General features: G+C 41.2%; 1 protein-coding gene across 7 annotated transcripts in view; it reads left to right on the forward strand.

Moving 5' to 3' along the window:
- Positions 1–1,920: 1,920 nt before the first annotated feature.
- The window catches only part of LOC119562453 (nuclear pore membrane glycoprotein 210), a 586,123-nt gene continuing 565,062 nt past the window's right edge, over positions 1,921–22,981 (forward strand). For 3 of the 7 annotated variants that reach the window (XM_037875643.1, XM_037875645.1, XM_037875642.1), the window contains exons 1-2: positions 1,924–2,145; positions 2,202–3,261. In XM_037875643.1, the coding sequence (XP_037731571.1) occupies positions 1,991–2,145; positions 2,202–3,261 (1,215 nt within the window). In that variant the 5' untranslated portion in view covers positions 1,924–1,990. Of the gene's footprint in view, positions 2,146–2,201; positions 3,262–22,981 lie in introns of all 7 variants that reach the window. The other 4 variants (XR_005221847.1, XM_037875641.1, XM_037875640.1 and 1 more) reach the window with 3 other exon arrangements.

The following is a 22,981-nucleotide window of genomic DNA, read 5'->3' on the forward strand; positions in this document are numbered from 1 at the left end:
AAATTGGATTTTAAGGTGGCTACCAATTAAATTGTTATTTTTTGAACCTTCCAATAATCCAAAGGGTTTTGGGCAGGGTCCACATTAATCGCATTCAAGTATTTTCGCAAAGCCAATATGGAATCCACGCGACCGATTTGAATTTTTTGAGTTTGATTAGTTTGTAAAAAACTGAATAACAGGTTGGACTCTGCTGTGGATTCTGGTGTTGGCGGGATTGAAAATGCAGAGGATTTTGTTGGAGCATTTATGAGCGACAGATCATCCTCCAACGATTTAACCCCTTGGGAGAAATTAAATGTATTCCAAAATCCCTCCTTTTTGAAGCGAGGGTCTAAAATTGTGGTCATTCGTGTTACCGTACAGTTTCCATAGGGGACCAATCTTTTATTGACCCCTTGAAGTATGTCATCACAGACATCTTGACCCACCTTAGTCTGGAGATTAGTTTTCATGCCTGTCAGATTGTGTAAAATACCACAAACAACCGGAATCACTGAAGACACTGCCACAGAAGTACTCGAAGATGTGTGTACCGTTGCATGCTCAAAAGGTGAAAGTATTGCCTTTAAATCCTCCAGAATGGATATTTCATCAGATGTTAGCGGCATTAACCATTTGGGCGTGCTTAGTAGCACACTTGCGATGGCAACCTTTGTGTCCAAAAATTCTGTCCACCATATAATAGGCGCTGTTCCATCTTGTAGGACATTCTTGTTTTAAACTATAAGGACTTTCGCGTTCCTGGGCCTCTTTAAACTTGGCATACGCAATTGTGCTACTTTTAAAAAACGAAACAATGCGCTTAAACTTTTCAAGAATGGGCTTAACTTTTTCTGTAGCCAAACAGTCCTGGACAGTCAAATTGATTGAATCCGCAAAGCATGAAATATGTCTTATTTGCAGTATCTCCATGCTTTAATCATATTTTTGGCGTTATCTGTGACCATTGCAGTGACCTTTCCTAAAACTCTCCATTCCTCGAGTACTGTGCGTATAGAGTTTGCAATATTTTCAGAAGAATGGCTCGTTTCGTCGAGGAGCTTTTCAGTGGACAAAACAGCGTTGCTCAATTGGAAATCCTCTGTTATAAAATGGCACGTCACAGTAACGTAGCACTCGTTGGCCCTGGAGGTCCAGCAATCTGAAGTGATTGCACAGCGCTTTACGTTTTTTAAAAAGGCGCACAATTTGGCCTTCTTTTCATTGTATGCATTTGCCATCGAAACATTTCTTAAGGTGGTCCGTGAAGGCAATTCATACCTTGGATCATACAAAATTGCGGAAGCCTTTATTTTCCACCACTGAAAAAGGGCGCAAGTCTGAGGTAACGTAGTAGCATAAGGCACTGTCCAATTTTTATTTGCGGTTCGACGACGGTTCGTATTTTTTGTCAATGAATGACAGAATTGAGGGCGTCTGTCTTTGTGGCAATTCGCTTTTAAGTGGCAAGACAAGTTTGTCGTATTGCCACTTGTTTGAAGGTTTTACCACATTTTATGCACTTGGCTGTCTTGCCATCAGCCGATTTGTCAAAATAGTTCCATACAGAAGATTGCCCATATTTCTTCCGCTTATTTGGGACCGTACCTTCTTTCTCTTGACAGGCAACTATATTGGACAAAAAAAACATTACAAATCATATACATTCATATTCTAATTACTCTAATTACCATTGCTGTTCTGCTCTTTCAAAGTCCTCCATATCGAAGCGCCGCCAACACCAATATATGTCGAAATCTATACCAATTTGAACGTATATTTTAGTTTATTTTACTTAATTGATCAAAAATGTGCTTAGCTTACCAAGATTCTTTCCTGCCAAGTAGTGATGGGCAAAGAGGAAACATCGAACATCGACATTGAAAACCTCGATGTTTCCCGAGTTTTGGAAAATATCGATGTATCGATACATCGCCGATGTTATTTCCAGCTCTAGCATATTGTTAAAACCTTGTTTCAGTAAGCGCGCATTTTCGGGTTTACCGAAATGCAGTTTGTTTTGTGTTTGATATTTATAATTCATGCAGCAAATAACGCTGCTGATGCATCTAAGTTGAACCACCCTCGCGTGCTATTGCCTATATTTAAAGAGAAAGGCGTTAACTTCACCCTAGAAGTCGACGAAGTCAACTGCTACAAATGGTAAGTCTGTCCCGTGTCCTGCCGACTTCCCAACCCTACTTTGGTGTATCTTGCAGGTCGTCCTCACGCCAGGACTTAGTTTCTGTCATGCCCATCTATAACGGCTTCAGTGACTGTGCATACCAGGCGGTGGTGACGGTCCGTACTTACGAGGGGCGCCGAAACATGGCGATCATATTGGCCGAGGAGGTAAAAACAGGCGAGACTCTCCGTTCTGACGTGATTGTGGATACCATCGCCAGCCTACACGTGAGCACTGCCACCCGTCAGCTTTACCTAGAGGAGGCACCCGCCATGTTTGAGCTGCACGCCTTTGATGAGCAGGGCAACGAGTTCTTCACTTTGGAGGGTATTGAGTTTGACTGGGACATTTCGGAGGCCGGCAATAGAAAGCCCGCAGCACTGCACTACGTCACTTTCACAGACAGTCCTTACCATACTGTGCCGCCCGCCCTGGAGAAGTTCGAGGCCGTGGGCACCAAGGGGTACGCGATCCTTCTTGAGGGCATTAATACGGGCACCGCCAAGGTTACTATTGGCATGCCCCAGGCCGAGTACAGGCACGTGCGGCCTATCGAGGTTTTCATAAGCGTCCTAGCAAACATTATTATTGAACCATCTGAGATCACCATCCTTGCCGGTGACTGTGTTTCTTTCCACACACTGCAGCTCAAGATAGACCGACAGCACGACATCGACAACAGGCAGTACTTCTTGGAGGTGGGGGATGCCAGCATTGCTTACATGCGGGGAAACAAGGCCACGGGAGCAGCTGTCGGCCGCACTCAGGTCTTTCTGCGTGACCGGAACATGCCGTACTCCGATAAGGTCACAAATGGACCCAGTGCCATACTGACCGTGGCGGATCCCCACAGGATGGGCATCAGCCTGCTGCCCCACCTAAACTGGGTCACGGTGCAAGGCGAGCGTATTGAAGTGGCCTTTGACCTATTTGCTGCTGATGGGCAGAAAATTACGCTTGGCAGCCGGTATGCCATCAGCTCAGAGGTGGACGAGTCGTTGATCGCCATCGTTCATCGAACACGCAACGGGAGCCGCATATTAGGAGAGGCGAAAAGAGAGGGAATCACTCAGGTGTATGGATCATATAAAGACGTAAGTTTTGTCTAAAGATAGAGTAAAGATGGTTATAAACAATAGGATTATACATTAATTAGTACTGAAAAACCAAATAGGAAACCAACTTCGGCATGCCGAAGTTAATCTACCCCTGCAGGTTGTTTCTATGGGAGCAATATGAGCAGAAGTTTATATACCCCTGCAGGTCGTTCCTATGGAAGCAGAGCTTTCCGATTTTTAGAAAATTAAAACATAATCAGACATATTAAGATAATCTTAAATTTAAATTAACTAGCGTATATGTATTGCCGAAAACAAAATATTACTATTTTTTATCATTTAAAAAAATTCATTTTGCGATCCTTCCTATTGCAGCTTTATGATATAGTAGGCCGATTTTTATTAAATTTTATTCGAATTTCTGAAATAATGCAAAATGCTGTATACCGGAGTAGGAGAGAACATGTTACAAAATAAAGAAGATATAATTATTTTCCTATTATTATCTCATTAACTATCTGATTGTTCCTTTGACAGCTATGTGATAAGTCCTCCAATTTTTTTTTAATGTAATAAATGCGCAAGAATAAAAAAAGTATATTCTTAAGAGTAGATAATATGCCAAAAATAAACGAGGCTAAAATTTCAAAAACATTATTTTGCATTATTTTTATGATTATTTGTATGGGAACTACAGGATAAAGTTGTCCGACCCGACTCGCTCCGACTTATATACTACTTGCAATAGAAATACGACTTTTGAGAAAGTTTCATTTCGATAGCTTTAGAACTGACAGACTAATTCGCGTAGAATTGGACTGATCAAGAATATATGTATATACTTAATGGGGTCGGAAACGTCTCCTTCACCGCGTTGCAAATTTCTAACTAAAATCATTCTACCCTCTCCAAGGGTATACAAATAAATTGTAACATGATAGGTTGCGACATATTAGAAAAGGAAAACTAGCAGAGATAAAGAGAAATATCATGTTTGAAGACATACACTTAATAAATAATATTACATTCGATGGTAGTGTTTGTGAACCTTGTGTCAATAACAAGCAAGACTAAAATTTTTAACATTTTAAAGTAAAATCTTATTAAAAGGCCTTTGATTATTTTACACTTAGACGGTGGTGGCCCAATTACACCCACAACAGTAGACGTTAAAAGCCTACTATGTTGTATTTATTGATCAGTTTACTCAATTTTGTGCCGCAATATAGGAGTGCCACATACGTCACAGTTAAATGGTGTGACTAAATGTTATGATTATGACAGAAACTGAATGGGTACGGGCCATTTTCAAGGCCTACAACACCCCAGCCTATGTATACAAATCTGTTGTACTTGTGTAGAAATAGGAGGTTAATAATGGGAAGGAATTTTATTTAAAATACCAAAAATATACTGAAAAGTTCGGTTTAAATCCATGGTAATGACTGAAAGGGAGTTCGAAACTAAGCGATGGTCTGAGAGCGAAGTTAATAAAGTCCTAGTATTTGTATACATTTTTTTTTACAATTTATGTTGCGGTATTTTATTTGTTTGGTTTTTGTAACATATTTATTTTTAATGTGTTTTGGATCGCCTTGCAAAAACATTTGTCAGGGTCGATCGGGCTGTCGATTAATAATACTGAAAATAAATACAAGTTTTAAATATATGTTAGTTTTATATTACGTTTGTTTCACAGGAAAAAACATCCCAGCGCTGCTCCCCAACGCACTTGTAAACTTTAACTTTTCCGACGCACTTGTTAAAACGTCGTTTACGTCGATTACCGCTGAAAAAATGAGCGAAGTCAAACCTTTATTCTCATTTTTTGTTTTGTTTTGCTTTTCTAAAGCATATTAGCAAGAAGAGAGAATAACGTTAACACCGAAATCCGACTATGCGAGGGCCGATTAAAGGCAAAGAAGACTAATTTTAAGAAAGAGAAAGAGAGGGAAATCTACTAATATCTGCTTGTCTTTCTCGCCCGGCCGTTTTCATCGGCAGTCTTCGCTGGGCCGACTTCTCTACTGACGTCGACAGCGCCAGTGTTTTTGCCTGATAACATGTCACCCAGAACTGATGATGTGCTATTTGAGGGTTGTCACATGAACGAACGAACCAATTTTTATGCAACACATGTTGTTTTTTTTGTAAGGAGCATTCCAAATTTTAAGAAATAAAATGTAGAAACTTAAAATTAATATTTTATTAAGAAAAACTCAAAAAAGTTTCAGCAAAATATTGGGCATCGAAAAAATAAATAATTTAATAATAATAAAAAAAAATGGGGCGTCCATATTTGTAAAAGTTATACATAACAAGACAGGAAGCTAAGTTTCGATACAGGTAGATGTTAAATGTTAAAAAACACCAAAGTAATAATTTTTTTAGATAACAAAATTTTTTTTTGGATAGCTTAATAACTCTTAAACTTGAACGTGGATGTGTCGCCCAACCCTCTTCCAGCCACAAAAAAAATTAAGTTTTTAATTTTTTTTTTGTTATTTCATTCATTTTCGATTTCAATACAGTAAAATGTTGGTATCCGAAGTCTCCATTACTCTTTGGAAAATATTCTGCTGTGCTTCCTTGAATAATTAAGTCTATCGGATTTATAAAACTTTCTTGCTTATGCTGCTTCCAAAATATCCAGCTGGATGAACTGAGTTTTCTAAAAATTGCTTAGTGTCATTGGAAGCCAGGGATAATTGTCAGCAATAGTAAGTTTAATGGCAAAGTTCTTCAAATTTTTCATTTTCGATTTCAGTATTATACAAGAAAGGAAGTTAACTTTGGCAAGCCGAAGTTTGTATACCCTTGCAGCTATAATTATTAAATTTAAAAATACAAAAAATGATATTCCCAATAGTATAAGATAAATGTCAAAAAACACCGAAGATATAATTTGTTTCATATTATTTTCCCACCAATTTTCCGATCGTTTCTATGGCAGCTATATGATATAGCCGTCCGATTTTGATCAAATTAAATTCGAAATTCAGAACTAATTCAAAAATGTTATTTCCAAGCGTGGGAGGTCATATGTTAAAAAGGACCGAAGCTATAATTTGTTTCATATTATTTTCCCACCAATTTTCCGATCGTTCCTATGGCAGCTATATGATATAGTCGTCCGATTTTGATAAAATTAAATTCAAAATTCAGAACTAATTAAAAAATGTTATTTCCAAGCGTAGGAGGTTATATGTTGAAAAACTCCGAAGCTATAATTTGTTTCATATTATTTTTCCACCAATTTTCCGATCGTTCCTATGGCAGCTATATGATATAGTCGTCCGATTTCGATAAAATTTACTTCGAAATTCAAAACTAATAAAAATATGTTATATCCAAGCTTAGAAGGTTATAAGGCTGCACTGCTTCGCTTGCTGGTTTGTTGCTGGCCCAAATGTGCAGATGCTTAACAGACAGCGGATATCGTGAGGGTCAAGGGTATCTGGAAGGATGAATCTGCACGGGGGCCGGGGAAAGGCGAGACTTAAGCGGCCAGTGGATATTTTGCTGGCATGATATTCGAAAATTGCGTGAGGTCGATGAGGGTAGGGGGAATAGCTGTGCCGTTAGCTTATATATGGGGCATGCTCTGGAAGGGGCTCGCAGAGGCTTATTGTTAAAAAAAAAGTTTAACATTTTTAATCACAATCTATTGACATTTAAGTAATATTTCTAACTTCATTCATTCTAAAAATTTAAGGGAAAATATGAGCCTCGAAATATTTTAGATGCATGTAGAGGCGTCTTTTTCTTAATTTAGTTTTTAAAACCATAACCACCATTGTACATCGAAGGATGTAATTTTGTAGCATTTTTTCTAGAACCCTAAAGTGAGGGGCTCAGAAATTAAGGACAATTTTGACCGACATTGAGTAAGTTAAAGGTCCTTAAAAATGTGGGCGCTGGACGGGTTTTAGTGTTGTGGTCGGTTGTGGGCGTTAGAGTGGACGTGACACCCTAATGCGCAGGAAGCACGAGAAGCACAACGATGGAACATGTTCAAATTCAAAGAGCGAAATTACTGGTACAAGCGGTGAGCAAAGCTGCTCGTAGACGGGAACTTATCGATCTCGCTATCATACTAAAAGTACTTGCCTTCAGTCCAGCGAAGCCAAAACCATTAGGAAGTTGTTAAGCAATCCCTTTAAACATCCTGTGCGATCTATCGTTGAGGAGGCTTTGGCTTTTATTCTAGATCAAGTTTCACAAAAAATCCGTATTGTGCAATTCGAGAATAACAAAACCTAGAAAAATTTGAAAAACTTTGCCATAAAACTGGGGCACTTATTGCCGACAAATATCTCTCAGTTCCTTAACTCAGTTCATCCAGCTGGATATTTTGGAGGCAGCATAAGCAAGAAGTAAGATTTATAAATTCGATAGACTTCATTATGCAAGGAGGCACAGCAGAATTTGTGGTTTCACAAATATTTTCCGAAGAGTAATGGAGACATCGGATACCAAAATTTCATCGATGAATTCAATCGTGCGTATTAAAAAACATAAGCGACTTGCTTTACCACAAGAAGTCATAGTATTGTTATCAAGCGACTTGAAACCTGCCGAAGAATCTTAAGACAGTGCTGACTGTAAAGAAGAAGACGATTATGACACATTTTTATACCCTTGCAGAGGGTATATTGATATCAGTCAGAAGTTTGCAACGCAGTGAAGGAGACGTTTCCGACCCCATAAAGTATATATATTCTTGATCAGCATGACTAGACGAGTCGATCTAACCATGTCCAACTGTCAGTCTGTCCGTCCGTTTCTACGCAAACCAGTCTCTCAGTTTTAAAGCTATCGGGCTGAAACTTTCCCAAAAGTCTTATATCTTTTGCAGGTAGTATATAAGTCGGAACCAGCCGGATCGGACAACTATATCTTATAGCTCCCATAGGAATAATCGAAAAAAAAATTTTTTTTAATTATATCTTTGGTGTTTTTTAGCATATAACCTCCTACGCTTGGAAATAACATTTTTTAATTAGTTCTGAATTTCGAATTTAATTTTATCGAAATCGGACGACTACATCATATAGCTGCCATAGGAAAGATCGGAAAATTGGTGGAAAAATAATATGAAACAAATTATAGCTTCGGTGTTTTTATACCCGTTACTCGTAGAGTAAAAGGGTATACTAGATTCGTCGGAAAGTATGTAACAGGCAGAAGGAAGCGTTTCCGACCCCATAAAGTATATATATTCTTGATCAGGATCACTAGCCGAGTCGATCTAGCCATGTCCGTCTGTCCGTATGAACGCTGAGATCTCGGAAACTATACCTACTACAATACTGGGATTAGGCATGCAGATTCCTGAGATTCCTGCGCAGCGCAAGTTTGTTTCAGCAGAGTGCCACGCCGACTCTAACGCCCACAAACCGCCCAAAACTGTGGCTCCTACAGTTTTGATGCTAGAACAAACATTTTAACTGAAATGTATTGTTCTCATCAATACCTATCGATTGACCCAAAAAAAAGTTTGCCACGCCCACTTCAACGCCCACAAGCCGCCCAAAAACTTCAACAAATCGTAAGTATGAACGTGAATATCTCGGAAACTATTAAAGATAGAGAATCGGGATCTCAGATTTAGATTCCGTAGCTTTGTACGCAGCGTAATTTTGTCAAGCGAATATGCCACGCCCACTATAACGCCCACAAACCGCCTAAACCTGTGGCGCCCACAATTTTCATGCTAGATAACTGAAATGTATTGGTCTCGTCAATACCTATCGATTGATCTAAGAAAAACTTTTCCACGCCCACTCTAACGCCCACAAGCCGCCCAAGCCTGTGGCGCCCACAATGTTCAAGCTAGATACAAAATTTTAACTGAAATGTATTGACCTCGTCAATACCTATCGATTGATCAAAAAAAAATTTGCCACGCCCACTCTAACGCCCATAACGCTTAAATCTGTCTACCGCCGGTAGGTGGCGTATTTAAATCCCGCTTTGCTGCTTGCATATCTCCATTTCCCTTTGGTCCCTTTAGCTAAGTAACGGGTATCTGATAGTCGAGGTACTCGACTATAGCGTTCTCCCTTGTTTTTATCTGGGTTAGCACGGCTGGCATTGCCATCAGATGTGTTGACGAATAGCTGCTGTAGTTCCGGTCGCCGATTGTGATCGTTTCGTTGTCAAACTGCACGACGTATGAGCCCTCTAAGTGGTGCTTCTTGACCGGAGTGGATACTGTTCCATTGAAGATTGTTAAAAAATTGTGCCGTCATCGATGAACTCCACTGTTTCCTGGATGGTCCTCAGGTAGTCACATTCCGCTTAGCCTCCTTTCAATAGTCTGGTTATGCAACTGTCCTCCTCCAATTTAAACAAGTTCTTTTTATCGGCAGACTGTTGTGCTACCAATGGATACACAATTTCCGAGGAGGGCGTATGTTTCCAGGCTGTCCATCGCCAGTGTGGTGTATCTTAGCACAACTTGCTTGTCGTCGAATGTCGTTGGGTAGATCCTAATCAATCGGTACTTCCTGTCCACTACTTTGGGCGTCGCCAGGATGTACAAAAGAGTAGTCCCGTTTGTAAGGATTGTAGGCCTGGATAATTCGACTGCCTCAACGACGTTTTGATAAGGGAGGCTGTCCACCTCCGCCATTATCATGTTGATCTCGTCGTGATCCAAGAGATTCGTGTTGACCACTCCAGTCTTTCCTAGTTGGCAGGCTCTCAGTATCTCGTTGACCTGGTCCGCTATTATAATTGCCTTGTGGAGAACGGCCGTCGTAACGTGGAAGTCCCCGTCTATTGCGTTGACTCTTCCGATAACATCGTTCAGCTTCTGGAGCGATTCGTGCGTTGAGTCAAACAACTTAGTGTTGATTCGAATCTGCTGATTGTTGTTCCTTGCCAGGCTGTCCTCTCATCCTAGCCAATCGATTGAGCGTTGTCTCCGTGTTGGTGCGCTATCCATGCGTGAGATTCCTTCCAAAGCGCGCTGCAGATAGTGGCCAACCAGTGCGCCAATGTATTGATCGGTGATTACCATAGCCACGTTTGCTACCTGGTCGATGAGTAGCTGCATGCGGCCTAGACTGATGACGTGAGCCAGTTTGAGGACGCCAATGGTCCTCCAGACGGTACCTTGTTGTAAGGGGACAACCGGTGCATCTGGCACTGAAGACAAAAGACCGTTTAGGATGAGTCTTTCATTTTTTCGCTCTTCTGCGAGCGTTCAGTTGGATCGCTCTCTTTAAGTTGTTATTAAGTGAGCATAACAAGAACCATGCAACTGAGAACAGTTAACATAAAATCAAAACAAAGAGAGCTGCTCAATAAGGGTCATATGTGGCGAAAGTAGAAACAATTCTGCATTAGAGAATGAAAGAATTATGGTCCTATGTCTTACAATGTGAAGCCAAAGTTGAAACTTTGTTTTTTCGTTTTTAAAAATACGAAAAATGAATATTTTTTGTCACTTTGAGTGATGATTTTCACAGTAAATACAAGGAAGAACGCAACAGTACCTCGACTATCAGATACCCGTTACCCAGCTTAAGGGACCAAAGGGAAATGGAGATATGCGAGCAACAAAGCGAGATTGGAATGCGCCACCTACCCGCGATCTCAATATATGGTTATGTGGGCGGTAGGCAGATTTAAGCGTTATGGGCGTTAGAGTGGGCGTGGCAAACTTTTTTTGGGTCAATCGATAGGTATTGACGAGACTAATACATTTAAGTTAAAACTTTTTTCTAGCATGAAAGTAGTGGGCGCCACCGGCTTTGGCGGCTTGCAGGCGTTAGGGTGGGCGTGGTTAACTTTTTTTGTGGATCAATCGATAGGTATTGATGAGACCAAAACATTTCAGTTAAAATTTTTTATCTAGCATCCAAATTGTGGGCTCCACAGGGTTGGGCGGTTTGTGGGCGATAGATGGAGCTTGGCATATTCGCGTAACAAACTGGCGCTGCGTACAAGGCTACGGAACCTAAATCTGATATCCCAAATCTCTATCCTTTATAGTTTCCGAGATATCCGTGTTCATATTCGCGATTTTTTGAAGTTTGTGAGCGTTAAAGTGGGCGTGGCAAACTTTTTTTGGGCCAATCGGTAGGTATTGATAAGAACAATACATTTCAGTTAAAATTTGAGTTCTACCATCAAAACTTTAGGAACCACAGTTTTGGTCGGTTTGTGGGCGTTAGAGTGGGCGTGGCACCCCGCTGAAACGAACTTGCGCTGCGCAAGAAGCTCAGGAATCTGCATGCCAAATCCCAATAGCCAAGCTTTTATACTTCCCGAGATCTCAGCGTTCATACGGACAGACGGACATGGCTAGATCGACTTAGCTAGTGATCCTGATCAAGAATATATATACCTTATGGGGTCGGAAACGCTTCCTTATACCTCTTACATACTTTCCGACGAATCTAGTATACCCTTTTACTCTACAAGTAACGGGTATAAATAATTATTTTAAGTAATAAATTAATTCAAATTAAGAATTAGAAGAAAAGTTAGCTACAGATGCAAACATAGTAGAGGACTACAAAATTCAAGAAGTTGACCCAAATGTAAAATGTAAAACCACTCTTGAAGTAATAAAGTCATTACCGAAGTTCGCCGGGGAACCAACACAATAGGTAGGTTAGAGGGAGGCTGCAGAAACTGCAATGAGCCTTCATAAAATTCAGAGTCAGCAGTATTTTACCGCGTTAACAATTTTACGAAACAAAATCATGGGGCAGCTCACGACGCTCTAACCAATCGTTACACTGTTTTAAATTTTCTAGCAATCTTATCGTTTAGCCATGTGCGTCTGACCGTATGTCCTGTAACGAACTATTTTCTTACGTTTGCTCGCTACGAAACTCGTGCGGCTAGCTCAGTAGATTTGTACGTTCGTCCCACCAAATTTCTAGTAAATGTGAACGCCCGGTTACCAGTAACAACAATTCAGAATTCGGGATATGAGGGGTTTAATAACGGCTCTGGGTTTGCGCACCCTTTTGCGCACGGCACCACACCATGGTCCAAAGTCCGCGATTTTACCTTTTGACCTTTCGCGCTCTGCAAACGGCACCACACTAGGGTCCAAAGTGCGGCGATCCACCGTTTTTCCTTTGCTCACGTTCGTTATTCTCCGGTCCGTTCTGGAGCTTCTAGGCTAATTTTCTCAAATTTGTTCATGTTTCCAAGTGTCCCTATAAAGTTCTAACTTTGTTTTATATATTTTTTCTCTTGGGATTCTACATACTTCCTCGAACCCGGATTTCTTAATTTTTGCATTTTCCTTCCTTCCTTTCATCAGCAGTTCGGTGGATTGAACCTTTAGATAAGTTTCCCTCATTATTGTTATTTGCCGGTCATACAGTCAGTTTTTTTAAACATATTTGTGATTCATGGTCTAAATCCAAAAGTGATTAAATCCGACACAACGCCGTTTAATACATCAATGTTTGTTGTGGCGGGGTGGCTTGATCGCTGAAATAGATAAAGTCCCAGGAACGGAGGGTACGCAAAAAAACACGGGTGTAGTTTGGGGTTTTTCGCGCGACGGGCATAGGTGTTTATTCGTACACTTGGAAATAAGAACTTATTAAGCCTAACTTAACTTAAGCGCTCCAGAGCGGAGCGGAGACTTAGGGGAGAGATGGAGAGGGAGAGCGGACGGCAGTGCGAGCGTGCGAGATGTAGACATCTGGATAAAACTGCCGCTCGACAACTGCCTCCTGAAATTAAACGTCCTTTGACGTAAACAATGTTAATTCCTGTAGTTTGTGCGTGGCGATATTTCAATTTCTTTTTGTCCGAAATTTAGTACACTCTATATATTATTCCATTATAATTGTCCACATTCAATAAAATAAATATTTATTTTATATAGTACGCATATATGAGCATAGATTAGGTATGAATTCGTAATAAGATTAGTTTATATTCGATGTAGGATTAGTTCAATAGTTCGGCACGACAAAACGCCCGCCACTAGAACTATCAACCACCAACTGGGTATGAAAAGTGCGCTGCGCAGATAAAACCGGCTATCCACGTTCGCTGGCAGCTGCACACCAGGCTTAGGCTTTTAGCAGTTGGTCCAGGGACTGTCCTGTCTCTGCACTTGAAGGCGACTCCACCGTGGGCACCATCAGTTGGCCAGGCCGCAATAGAGTTTCTTACTAGAAGTCCAGTGGCTTTACGGAAAACTCTCTTGAGTATTTTCACTTGGCGGGTAAATCTTGTTGTTGCACTTCTCTCTAGTTTTCCACTTGAACCTCCGCACTCGACTCAGCTGGTCTGGGCAGTGTTGCACAATGCCAGCAGAATCAGCTGATCGCAGGGCGAGGCTGTCAGAAGCTGCTCGCTACGATGTTTTAAGCCCCTGGAGAGGGAGATTCCTTTGGGGCGCTGTTTGTAGTACCAAACCATTTTTGCGCTGATGCAGGTTGCATTTGAATTGGATGGGATTGTAGCAAACCTAAAGGGCGGCTGCTCGAACTCCCTGGCAAGGAATCTGGAAACTGACGAATAACAGCTCTTCTGCTCGGCATAGGACTATTCGGTGTTAACGGTTTCACGGAGCTGACTAACTGGCAAGCCCAAGCTAACGCGGAACACCGCGGAACACACCATCGAAAAAGTCGAGAGAAAAGTCGCGACCTCTGACCGCCCTGAATCGTGCAAGCCGAGCTAATAGCCTAAAATCCAAGTAGCTTTTATCCCACACTGGGCGGCTGCGTGGTCTGCATCTGTACCAAACTGGCGCCAGTCACGACACCTAAAAGTAGGTATAAAATGCAAAAAACCTGGCAGTAGGTGGAAAAAGCATAACATGGAAGGAATGTCATCTAATCCAAGTGGAAGCCACAGATGTGGAAATCCACCCGTGGGAGCCAGGGCATGAATTCTTGAGGCCCTAAATCCCATTCCAAACAACAAACCTGGAAAACGGTGGCGATCTTGGCTGTCTCCACAGTAAATGCACCAAGTTTAAGTACGATCAACAAAAATAAAGCCTCAGACCCTAGGAACCCAGTGCTAAAAAAGACCACAGGCCTATCGTCCTCTGGGAAGAGGATGAGGGGCAGGACGCGCCCAAGAGCCAATGAGACCCTGGCCGCCCAACTAGCGGGCAGACAACCACCACGAAGAGAGCGAAAGCGGACCAGGAGCTCACGGGACCGGAACAGTTCGCGGAGCTCAGAGTGCTCCTTGACGAAGTCCTTCGCCTCACGAACGTCATGCAGGTGCAGAAAGTGCAACAAATTTCTTAAGCCAAGTTGGGGTCTCCCTCCCAGGGCATCAAAAAGGGCCTACGAAGCATAAGTGAGAGCAACGGTCAACATACACCGTACAGTCCCAATCAGGACATAGCCGCTCAAACGGATCTCTGGCGAAATGTTGCACAAGGTTTCTCGACCACCAGCGTTGTGCAGACAGACCCGTGGCAAAGGCCTAGCCAAGCAGATACGGCTGTACACGGGGAAATACACCTGACACCACCGGCGCCATTCCAACAGAGAAAGAGGAAAAGTCCACCAAGGGAACTTGTTAAAAACAGAGGCTCCACAGAAGAGTCAGCTGAGAGTGGAAGCGATGAAAGAGACGAGACCACTGCCTGGAGAACGACGGCTCCAAAAAAGCGGTCTCGGAAGCCTCTTCGTGCGGATGCCTTAAAAGTGGAAGCAAATAAGAAAACCTACAGAGACGTCCTAGCTATGGTCACCCGTAGGGACGGCGGCAAGCTGCGTAACCTTAGCACCCGAGTCATCAAGGGCCGTCGTACAGCGAATGGAAACCTACTTCTAGGGCTCAACAGAAGCGAAGACACCAGCCCGGAGGTAATAGAAGGGAGTTTCGAGGCGGTCCTAGGAGAAGCGGCGGTGGTCCGTGCGCTATCCGAAAGCTAGAGGACCAAGACGGTGGTGATCGACGACCTGGATCCGCTATTAGCGGCCGAAGATGTCACCAAGGCTCTGTTGGACCAATTTGTGTTGTGGACCGTGAACGCAGACTCAGTAAAACTAAGGAGCCTACGTCAATTCTCAATAGAGACATCCAGACGGTAGTGGTTGGACTGACCACCAAAGAACCCGAAGCGGTTTTTTGGCAAAGGCAAGATCAAGCTAGGATGGTCTATTTGCAGAGTGAAGGAAAAACACCTGCAGTCCAGGTGTTACAAGTGCCTGGAGATTGGGCATATTGCCACTCAGTAAAGTGCCAACAATTGCCATAGCAAAGGAGCGGACTGGAGCGGGTGCCGCATACAATGAAGCAAAACGGGACACAAAATCGCAAGATCGAGTCGTGGTAAAACGGGTAAATGCAGGCAAACGCTCTCTAACAGACCACGAAGCCCTAAATGAGATTGTACGCACTTTGTTTCCAAGAGTTAGCGTCAAGGAGCAAGCACAGTATGGAGTGGGTCCTATATGGGAGGTTAGCGAAATAAGTGAGGCCGAGGTTACTGAATCCATACGCAGTCTGCAGAACAAGAAACCCCCAGGGCCGGATGCAGTGCCCCACAATGCGATGAGTCTGGCGCTGGCGCTCCATCCGAACGCCTTTGGAGAGGTATACAAAGCCTGTCTCTGCGAGGGAACATTTCCCTGCAGTTTGATAATCCAGCAGCTGTTGCGCTGGAAAGGTGGAACGAAGAATTACTGCCTACTGGTCACGCTTGGCATTAGAAATGCTTTCAACACGGCGAACTGGTCGAGGATCATTTGATTGGGCGGCAACAAATTCCGGAGTATCTCATCCTGACCGTCGACAGTTACTGCTGGGAAAACACAAGGATCAGTCCTGGGTCCCTTGTTGTCGAACACTATGCACGACGGAGTGCTAAGGCTTTCCATGCCTGCCAACATCCAAGTGACTGGATTCGCGAATGACTTCGCTATCTCAATCGTGGACAAGACGATAGCAAGGAGGACGGGGCAAACACAGCAGAGAGAGAGAGTGAAAACCGCTGTTGCCGTACCGCATGTTATAACTCAGAAAATAAACGGAATCAAAAAAAAACCGGGGTAAACTTGCTGGAATGATCTGGAAACTGCCAATTAAACAGAAAGGAGTGAGCGAGACCAATATAATGATCCCGCCGGGAATGAGAACATAAAAGAAAAGACTAGAACGGATAACTTGGAACGAAGCGGCGGGCCGGAAATCGCTTCACACGAAGGAAAGGAAACCAAGCCAGGAGCAACTAGCAGTAAAGGTAAGCCGAATTTGATTGACTCGGGAAAACCCCAGAGCCCAGGACCAGGGCCAGCACGACCAGATGTTTCCAGCCCACGACTAGTGACGAGGAAAAGGAAAGCCCAGGGAGAAACCAGAGACAAGAACGAGAAACGCGAGTTAGAGTGTATGTGGAAGTAGGTAAGTGCACAATTTAAAAAGTCACGATGGAAAGCATGGAAGAAAAGAAAAAAAGCCTGAGAAGCCAGCCAATGTGAGTACCTGTTTTTAAATTTTGACTGTTGGCCGCTTAAAAAATTTATTATCAATGCAATGGGACGCAAATTTTTTGTTTATTCTTTGAATCATTATTAAAAAAAGTGGAGTAAGTGGAGACGGGCAAGGATAGTTTGTGGCCCTAGCAGGTTAACGGCTCGTTTAAAATGCGCGCGGTTTTTTATAAAGGTATGAAGGTAAATTTGAGCTTTAAACGCCATTAGTTTAAGTTAAAAACTACTTTCTGTCAATGTCACGTCGGGAGCAGTAAAGGAATTTCATAGTAAAGTAACTCACATAATGTTTTTTTTTTTAGCTTCACTGACAAAATATGATGTAATGCATGTGGTGTGCAATCTCGATTGAGTTTGCAAAAAATTGATTATTATTTGGTTATAACTTTTCAATGAATTTTCCGATTTCAATCATTTTTTGCGCGTAGGCATTCTTAAAAAATATTGAAAAAGGTGGGCGCAAGACGGGTTTTAGTGTTATAGTCGTTTTATGGGCGGTAGAGTGGGCGTGGCACCCTGCAGCTTGCGCTGCGCAGGAAGCCCAGGAACATGCATGCTAACTCCCAACATTATAGCTCTTGTAGTTTCCGAGATCTCAGTGTTCACACGGACAGACGTACAGCGGACATGGCTAGATCGACTCGCCTAGTGACCCTGATCACTACTTTACGGGATCGGAAACGCTTCCTTTTACCTGTTACATACTTACCGACGAATCTAGTATACCATTTTACTCTACGAGTAAGCAGCTATTGCCAGGGTAGGTAAAAGCAGCTATTGCAAGGGAGTTGAAAAACAGCTATTGCATGGGAGTGTAGAAGCAGCTAATGCAATGTAGTGAAAAAGCAGGTATTGCAAGGAAGTGTAAAAGCAGCTATTGCAGGGGAGTGTAGAATATCTAATCCCGCAGGAAGGGAAAAACTTAATGATTTCTGCCTGATTCAAGCAGCCAGAAAATGTCCTTTCTAACTCATTAACCCTTGTTTTTTGTGTCGTCCCGAGTATTTGTATTTTAGGCTATAAATGTAAGATGTAAGAAGTTTTAAGTTGTGTTTTGTCGTTAAGATGAAAATAAGATTTTTACCCGATTGGCGCCTGCCGAAGCCACACGACCGTTTACAGTGCCAGGTGTCGTGGCAGAGCGTCGGCAAAGAAACCGCGGACTCGCGATCCGACCGAATGGGCAACACTGCCCTAATGAGAATTTATTGTTCGATAATTTTTGGACTACTTTCCGGTAACACAGGAACACAGGCGAAAATGTTTGTAATCCATTGCTAGTTTTCCATATTAATTGCATGCTTCTGAGTAATTGTCCAAAACAAACCAGTGTTTCATCACCTATATCTAAGAATACAAAAATCCGACGTTTTCCAACATATTCAATTATGTGGCCTATATAATTGGACTTATATTAAATATTTTTGCTAAAAACATGGAAGAACGCTATAGTCGAATTCCTCGAATATCAAATAACCGTTACTCAGCTACAGGGACCAAAGGGAGATACACGCGTTATATGGTTATGTGGGCGGTAGAAAGATTTAAGCGTTATGGGCGTTTTTGGTCAATCGATAGGTATTGACGAGAATAATATATTTAAGTTAAAATTTTGTTTTTAGCATGAAAATTGTGGGCACCGCAGGTTTGGGCGGCTTGTGGGCGTGGCAATCGTGGGTCAATCTATAGGTATTGATGAGAACAATACATTTCAGTTAAAATTTTTCTTCTACCATCAAAACTGTAAGAGCCACAATTTTGGGCGGTTTGAGGGCGTTAGAGTGGGCGTGGCACATAGCTGAAACAAACTTGCGCTGCGCAGGAATCTGCATGCCTAATCCCAATATTGTAGCTCTTATAGTTTCCGAGATCTCAGCGTTCATACGGACAGACGGACATGTCTAGATCGACCCGGCTAGTGATCCCGATCAAGAATATATATATTTTATGGGGTCGGAAACGCTTCCTTCTGCCGGTTACATACTTTCCGGGGAATCTAGTATAGCGTTTTACTCTACGAGTAACGGGTATATTTTGCCCATTGCCCATGTCTTCGGAATTTAACGTCAACTTTGAAATTCCCAAGATTTCAACAATTTCTTTGATCCAAAACCGGCCAAATAATATCTTAAATGGAAGAAATTGTTTTTTCCTGGAATCTTTTGTAAACAGTATGCTTTAATTTGGCTTGATGCAATTTCATAAGGAAATTTTATTGGATTTGTTATAGCAAGAAAACCGTTTTTTTTGTTTTATGATCTACTCCTATATGTTGTCAGATTTAAAATAAGTCATGGCATCCTATACAATCCGAGTAATCAACAAGTATATGGTCTTCGGAATAAAATATTTTTACGACAGCCAAATGTCCCCAAACAACGAGCATAAAACATCTCCAAATCAGTTATGCCATGTTTGCGTTTTTTCATATTTTATTCCGAAGACGATTTAAATAAATATCAAAATATTTTATGCATACAAATATATATGCTTACTCGCAATATATAGGTTGCCATGACTTATTTTAAATTTGACACTATATATGAGCAGATAATAAAACTATAAGAACGGTTTTATTGCCATAACAAATCCAATACAAATTTTTTTTTTGGGTCAATCGATAGGTATCGACGAGACTAATAAATTTAACTTAAAATTTTGTTTCTAGGATGAAAATTGTGGTCGCCACAGGTTTGGGCGGTTTGTGGGCGTTAGAGTGGGGGTCGCACCCTGCTGAAACAAACGTGCGCTGCGCAAGAGGCCGAATAGCGTAGCTCTTATATATCTCAGATCTCAGCGTTCGACTCGGCTAGTGATCCTGATCAAGAATATATATTCTTTATGGGGAAACGGAAACGCTTTTACTCTACGAGAAACGGGTATAAAAATTACTTTAATTTTTAAGGCGGTCCAATTGTGGAAAATTAAGGAATTTTAACTTTGTTGTCAAATTCCATAGACATAATTCAATATGTGGGCAAACATCGTTTTTTTATTGTGTTCTTAGCTATATGGCGGATCCTGTAGGTGATGGCACAAAAGTTTGTATGAGACTTTTACTCAGATCAGGTCCCAATTATGATGGAAAATCTGTTCCTGTGTAATAAGTTAACTATTATATTGGGGGGTCGGCAACAAATCGAAAAATGGTATGTTATTCAGTTAGGACTTAAAAGGACGGACGAGAAACCTGAAACCAATTTTTACCATCATAAAATGTAACATCAATTCGGCTAAAGTCTTCTTTGCAAGGCGGAAGAGAAAACGGTCCTAAGCGTAACCGATATAAAACTGGAAACGTGAAACTCACCGTTATTGTCAGATTACTATTTATCTGTACATCGACTATATTTTTGGTGGCCAGTTGATAGCGTAGGCCATTTGAATCCTCGACGTTGTGGAAGAACTCGTTGCCTTTATTGTCGTGAAGCGATACTTTAAACATAAAGTTCATACCACTCGGAACCTTGTGTTCGACCCTTTTAAATTTCAGGACTGGCATCAGCGCCACCAAAATGTATTGAACATTCTTCACTTCGATTCCGATAGACAGTGTTTGGTCCGTTCTTTTGGTCTAAATAATAAAAATGTGGATTAGCTCAATTCAATAATTTGTCTTTATAAAGCAGGATTTTACAATTAAGAGATCTCGGCCGAGAGTGGTTTTTGTGTGCACAACGCCATCTGGTTTTACGTTGAAAATGCCACTGCTTTGACTGCCCAACTCATAAGCCGCATCGTCTATATTAGATTTTAGCTGAAGTGTGCTTCGCGGTGTTGCCAAAATTGAATCCATTCTGATGGGTTTTGGTGAAATCAGCTCCAAAATTTTGGAAACTGCGAGAAAGGTTTAAATTTGGGCTCTCATAATAACAAATAAGAGTGCTGATGTGTAGCCACACATACCAATTAACTCCACAGTGGCTGGTGGCAGCGTTGTCCCGTCCGCCAAACTGACCGATGCTGTGATTGTAACTTTTCCAGGATGAAGGGCTCGTACTCGGACTGATATTAAATCCTCACTCAGGTACTCTATTCCTAAAATTTTAGTTTAACACAATTTAAAACATGAATCTCGGTGATAAAGTATAACCCCATTTGTGTGACATTAATTTATAAAATAAATCGACCATGGTGGATCTCACATTGTAAAAAACGTTGAAAATATAAAACTCAAAATATCAGTTCGTTTTTAAGCGAATCAAAAAACTTAAGAATAAATTACATTTGACAAAACGTAAAAAAAAAACGTAATTATGTCTGCACCAAGGGGTTCCGTGCCCCGTTCTGCCCCAAGACAGTTATTTTAATTCAAAGGTGCACGGTATTTCACAAAAAATTCGTTATATTTATTTTTGAATGTCAGGTGTTGGCAAGCTGTTTCAGTCAGTTGTTTGGATCAGCTGAGTCGCTTATCTGCTTTAGTCAGCTGTTTCGGTCAGCTGTTTTGTGAATAATTAAACAAAATAGTCAAATTTAATCTCGGCTGCCGCAATCAAACTAAGGAAGATTTGGAAAACGAAGAATAGCGTATGGACTAGTGTACTCTTATTTATAGTGAACGTCTTATTGTCAAACTAGTCATTAGGTAGAATATGTGTGTGTTTTTGTAATATGTGTTTAAGTCTTTAGCTAGAGGGATTGTTTGTAACCGGTAAATATATGATCTTTTCTGACCTTTACCATTGCATTTTTACGGACACTATTTTATAACTTTCAAATTCACTCGCCTTCAGCTATGTAATGTTGCGGATGACAGCGGCAAAACGACCTATAGCGAGAAGTTATCTTCTTATCTGGATACATAAAGAATATTGTTAAGCCATCAGATGAATATATTAAAGAATTCGAGCGCGAAATGGATGATTTCATCCGTGGGTTTTAGTCTCGATTTGTCAATTCCTATACGGAATGGCAAGAGTCAAAAATTTCTTTTAAGTCAAAAGAGTCGAAGCGCGGTCTAAAGGAAACTTTCTTTTGAGGAATGTGTCGTAGATGCCAAATTAAAGAAAACCAAAACTTTAAGAGATAGCACTACTTTGCCGGAATTAGATTTTGCAACGCAAATCCAGTTGAGGAAATGTGGTAATATTAAAGCGTCTAAAATAGTAAAAGCCGTGACTGTTACTTCCCCAGCAACTGCAACGAGCTACAAGAACATTGTTGACAAAAGTTTGGAGATCAAGTTTGGAGTTATCCAGGCATCAATATGACATTACTCAAAACGGAGATCTACAAAAATTTTCATCCTACACAATAATTTAAAAAGCAAAGCGAAACTGAAGCTAAAATAAAGCTACAGGCTCTTCATGATATCACTGCTGAACGATTGATCTTACTTCAGGAGTGTGTTATCAATAATGCAGAACGCAATAAATTACACTCATATCAAAATGGGGTTTTGATGGCAGCTCGGCTCATTGGTCTTACAAGCAAGCATTTTACGGTCCTGAATGTAGCAATTCCTCAGTATTGATAACATCAATTGTACCTTTAAGACTTGTGTACAAGATCAAGGTGGTTTGGCCCACAAAAATTGCCTTCGTCAAGAAAACGACAATTGTTTCACAAGAAGAAAAAAAATAGAGTAATGGCTGAGACTGAACACCTAGGCATCTAAAAGTCAAACATGAGTTGATTCTTTTAATAATAGTTTAAAAAGGTTTGCAATGCCATAACACACACCACTTCGAAAAAAATGTTATTTGTATGGTTCCACCAGCAAAGATTTCAATGATATTGATCGGAGGTTTGACACGGCAATTGTTACTGAGAACTTACATTATGATATTTCAGTATTACATGGATAGATTCAATTTTTTGAGTGCCATTTGCACTTGTCGTAAATATTGCCCTTAAAGAAATGGCAAGCAAGATCGGAAGAAGATAAAAATACTGTTTAGCAGCCAAAAAAAAAAAACAAATAATGTTTAGATCTAAGACGAAGTTAATAATAGATGTTCCAAAGCTCTGTTTTGAAATTTCCAATGATGGCAACAACGCGCGACGATTTTTTCGGAAAGCCGAAGTTTCTGCAAAATTACTGGGGTTGATCTCCAGCTAAAAAAAAGGTTTCACATCATAATGGTTGTCGCTGCATCAGGCCATGAGGTTAACATAGAACAATTCGAAGAATTCGCACATGAAACTGCTAGATACTTTGTACAGTACAGTATAATACGTGGTATTATATGCCGCCAACGATACACAAGTTTTTAATTCACGGTGCTGAAACTATTTCGAAAGCGTTACTAACAATAGGTCAACTGTCAGAGGAAGCTCAAGGAGCTCGGAGCAAGGAATTC

The sequence above is a fragment of the Drosophila subpulchrella genome, unplaced genomic scaffold, assembly GCF_014743375.2.
Source record: "Drosophila subpulchrella strain 33 F10 #4 breed RU33 unplaced genomic scaffold, RU_Dsub_v1.1 Primary Assembly Seq48, whole genome shotgun sequence".
NCBI classification, from domain to species: Eukaryota; Metazoa; Arthropoda; class Insecta; order Diptera; family Drosophilidae; genus Drosophila; species Drosophila subpulchrella.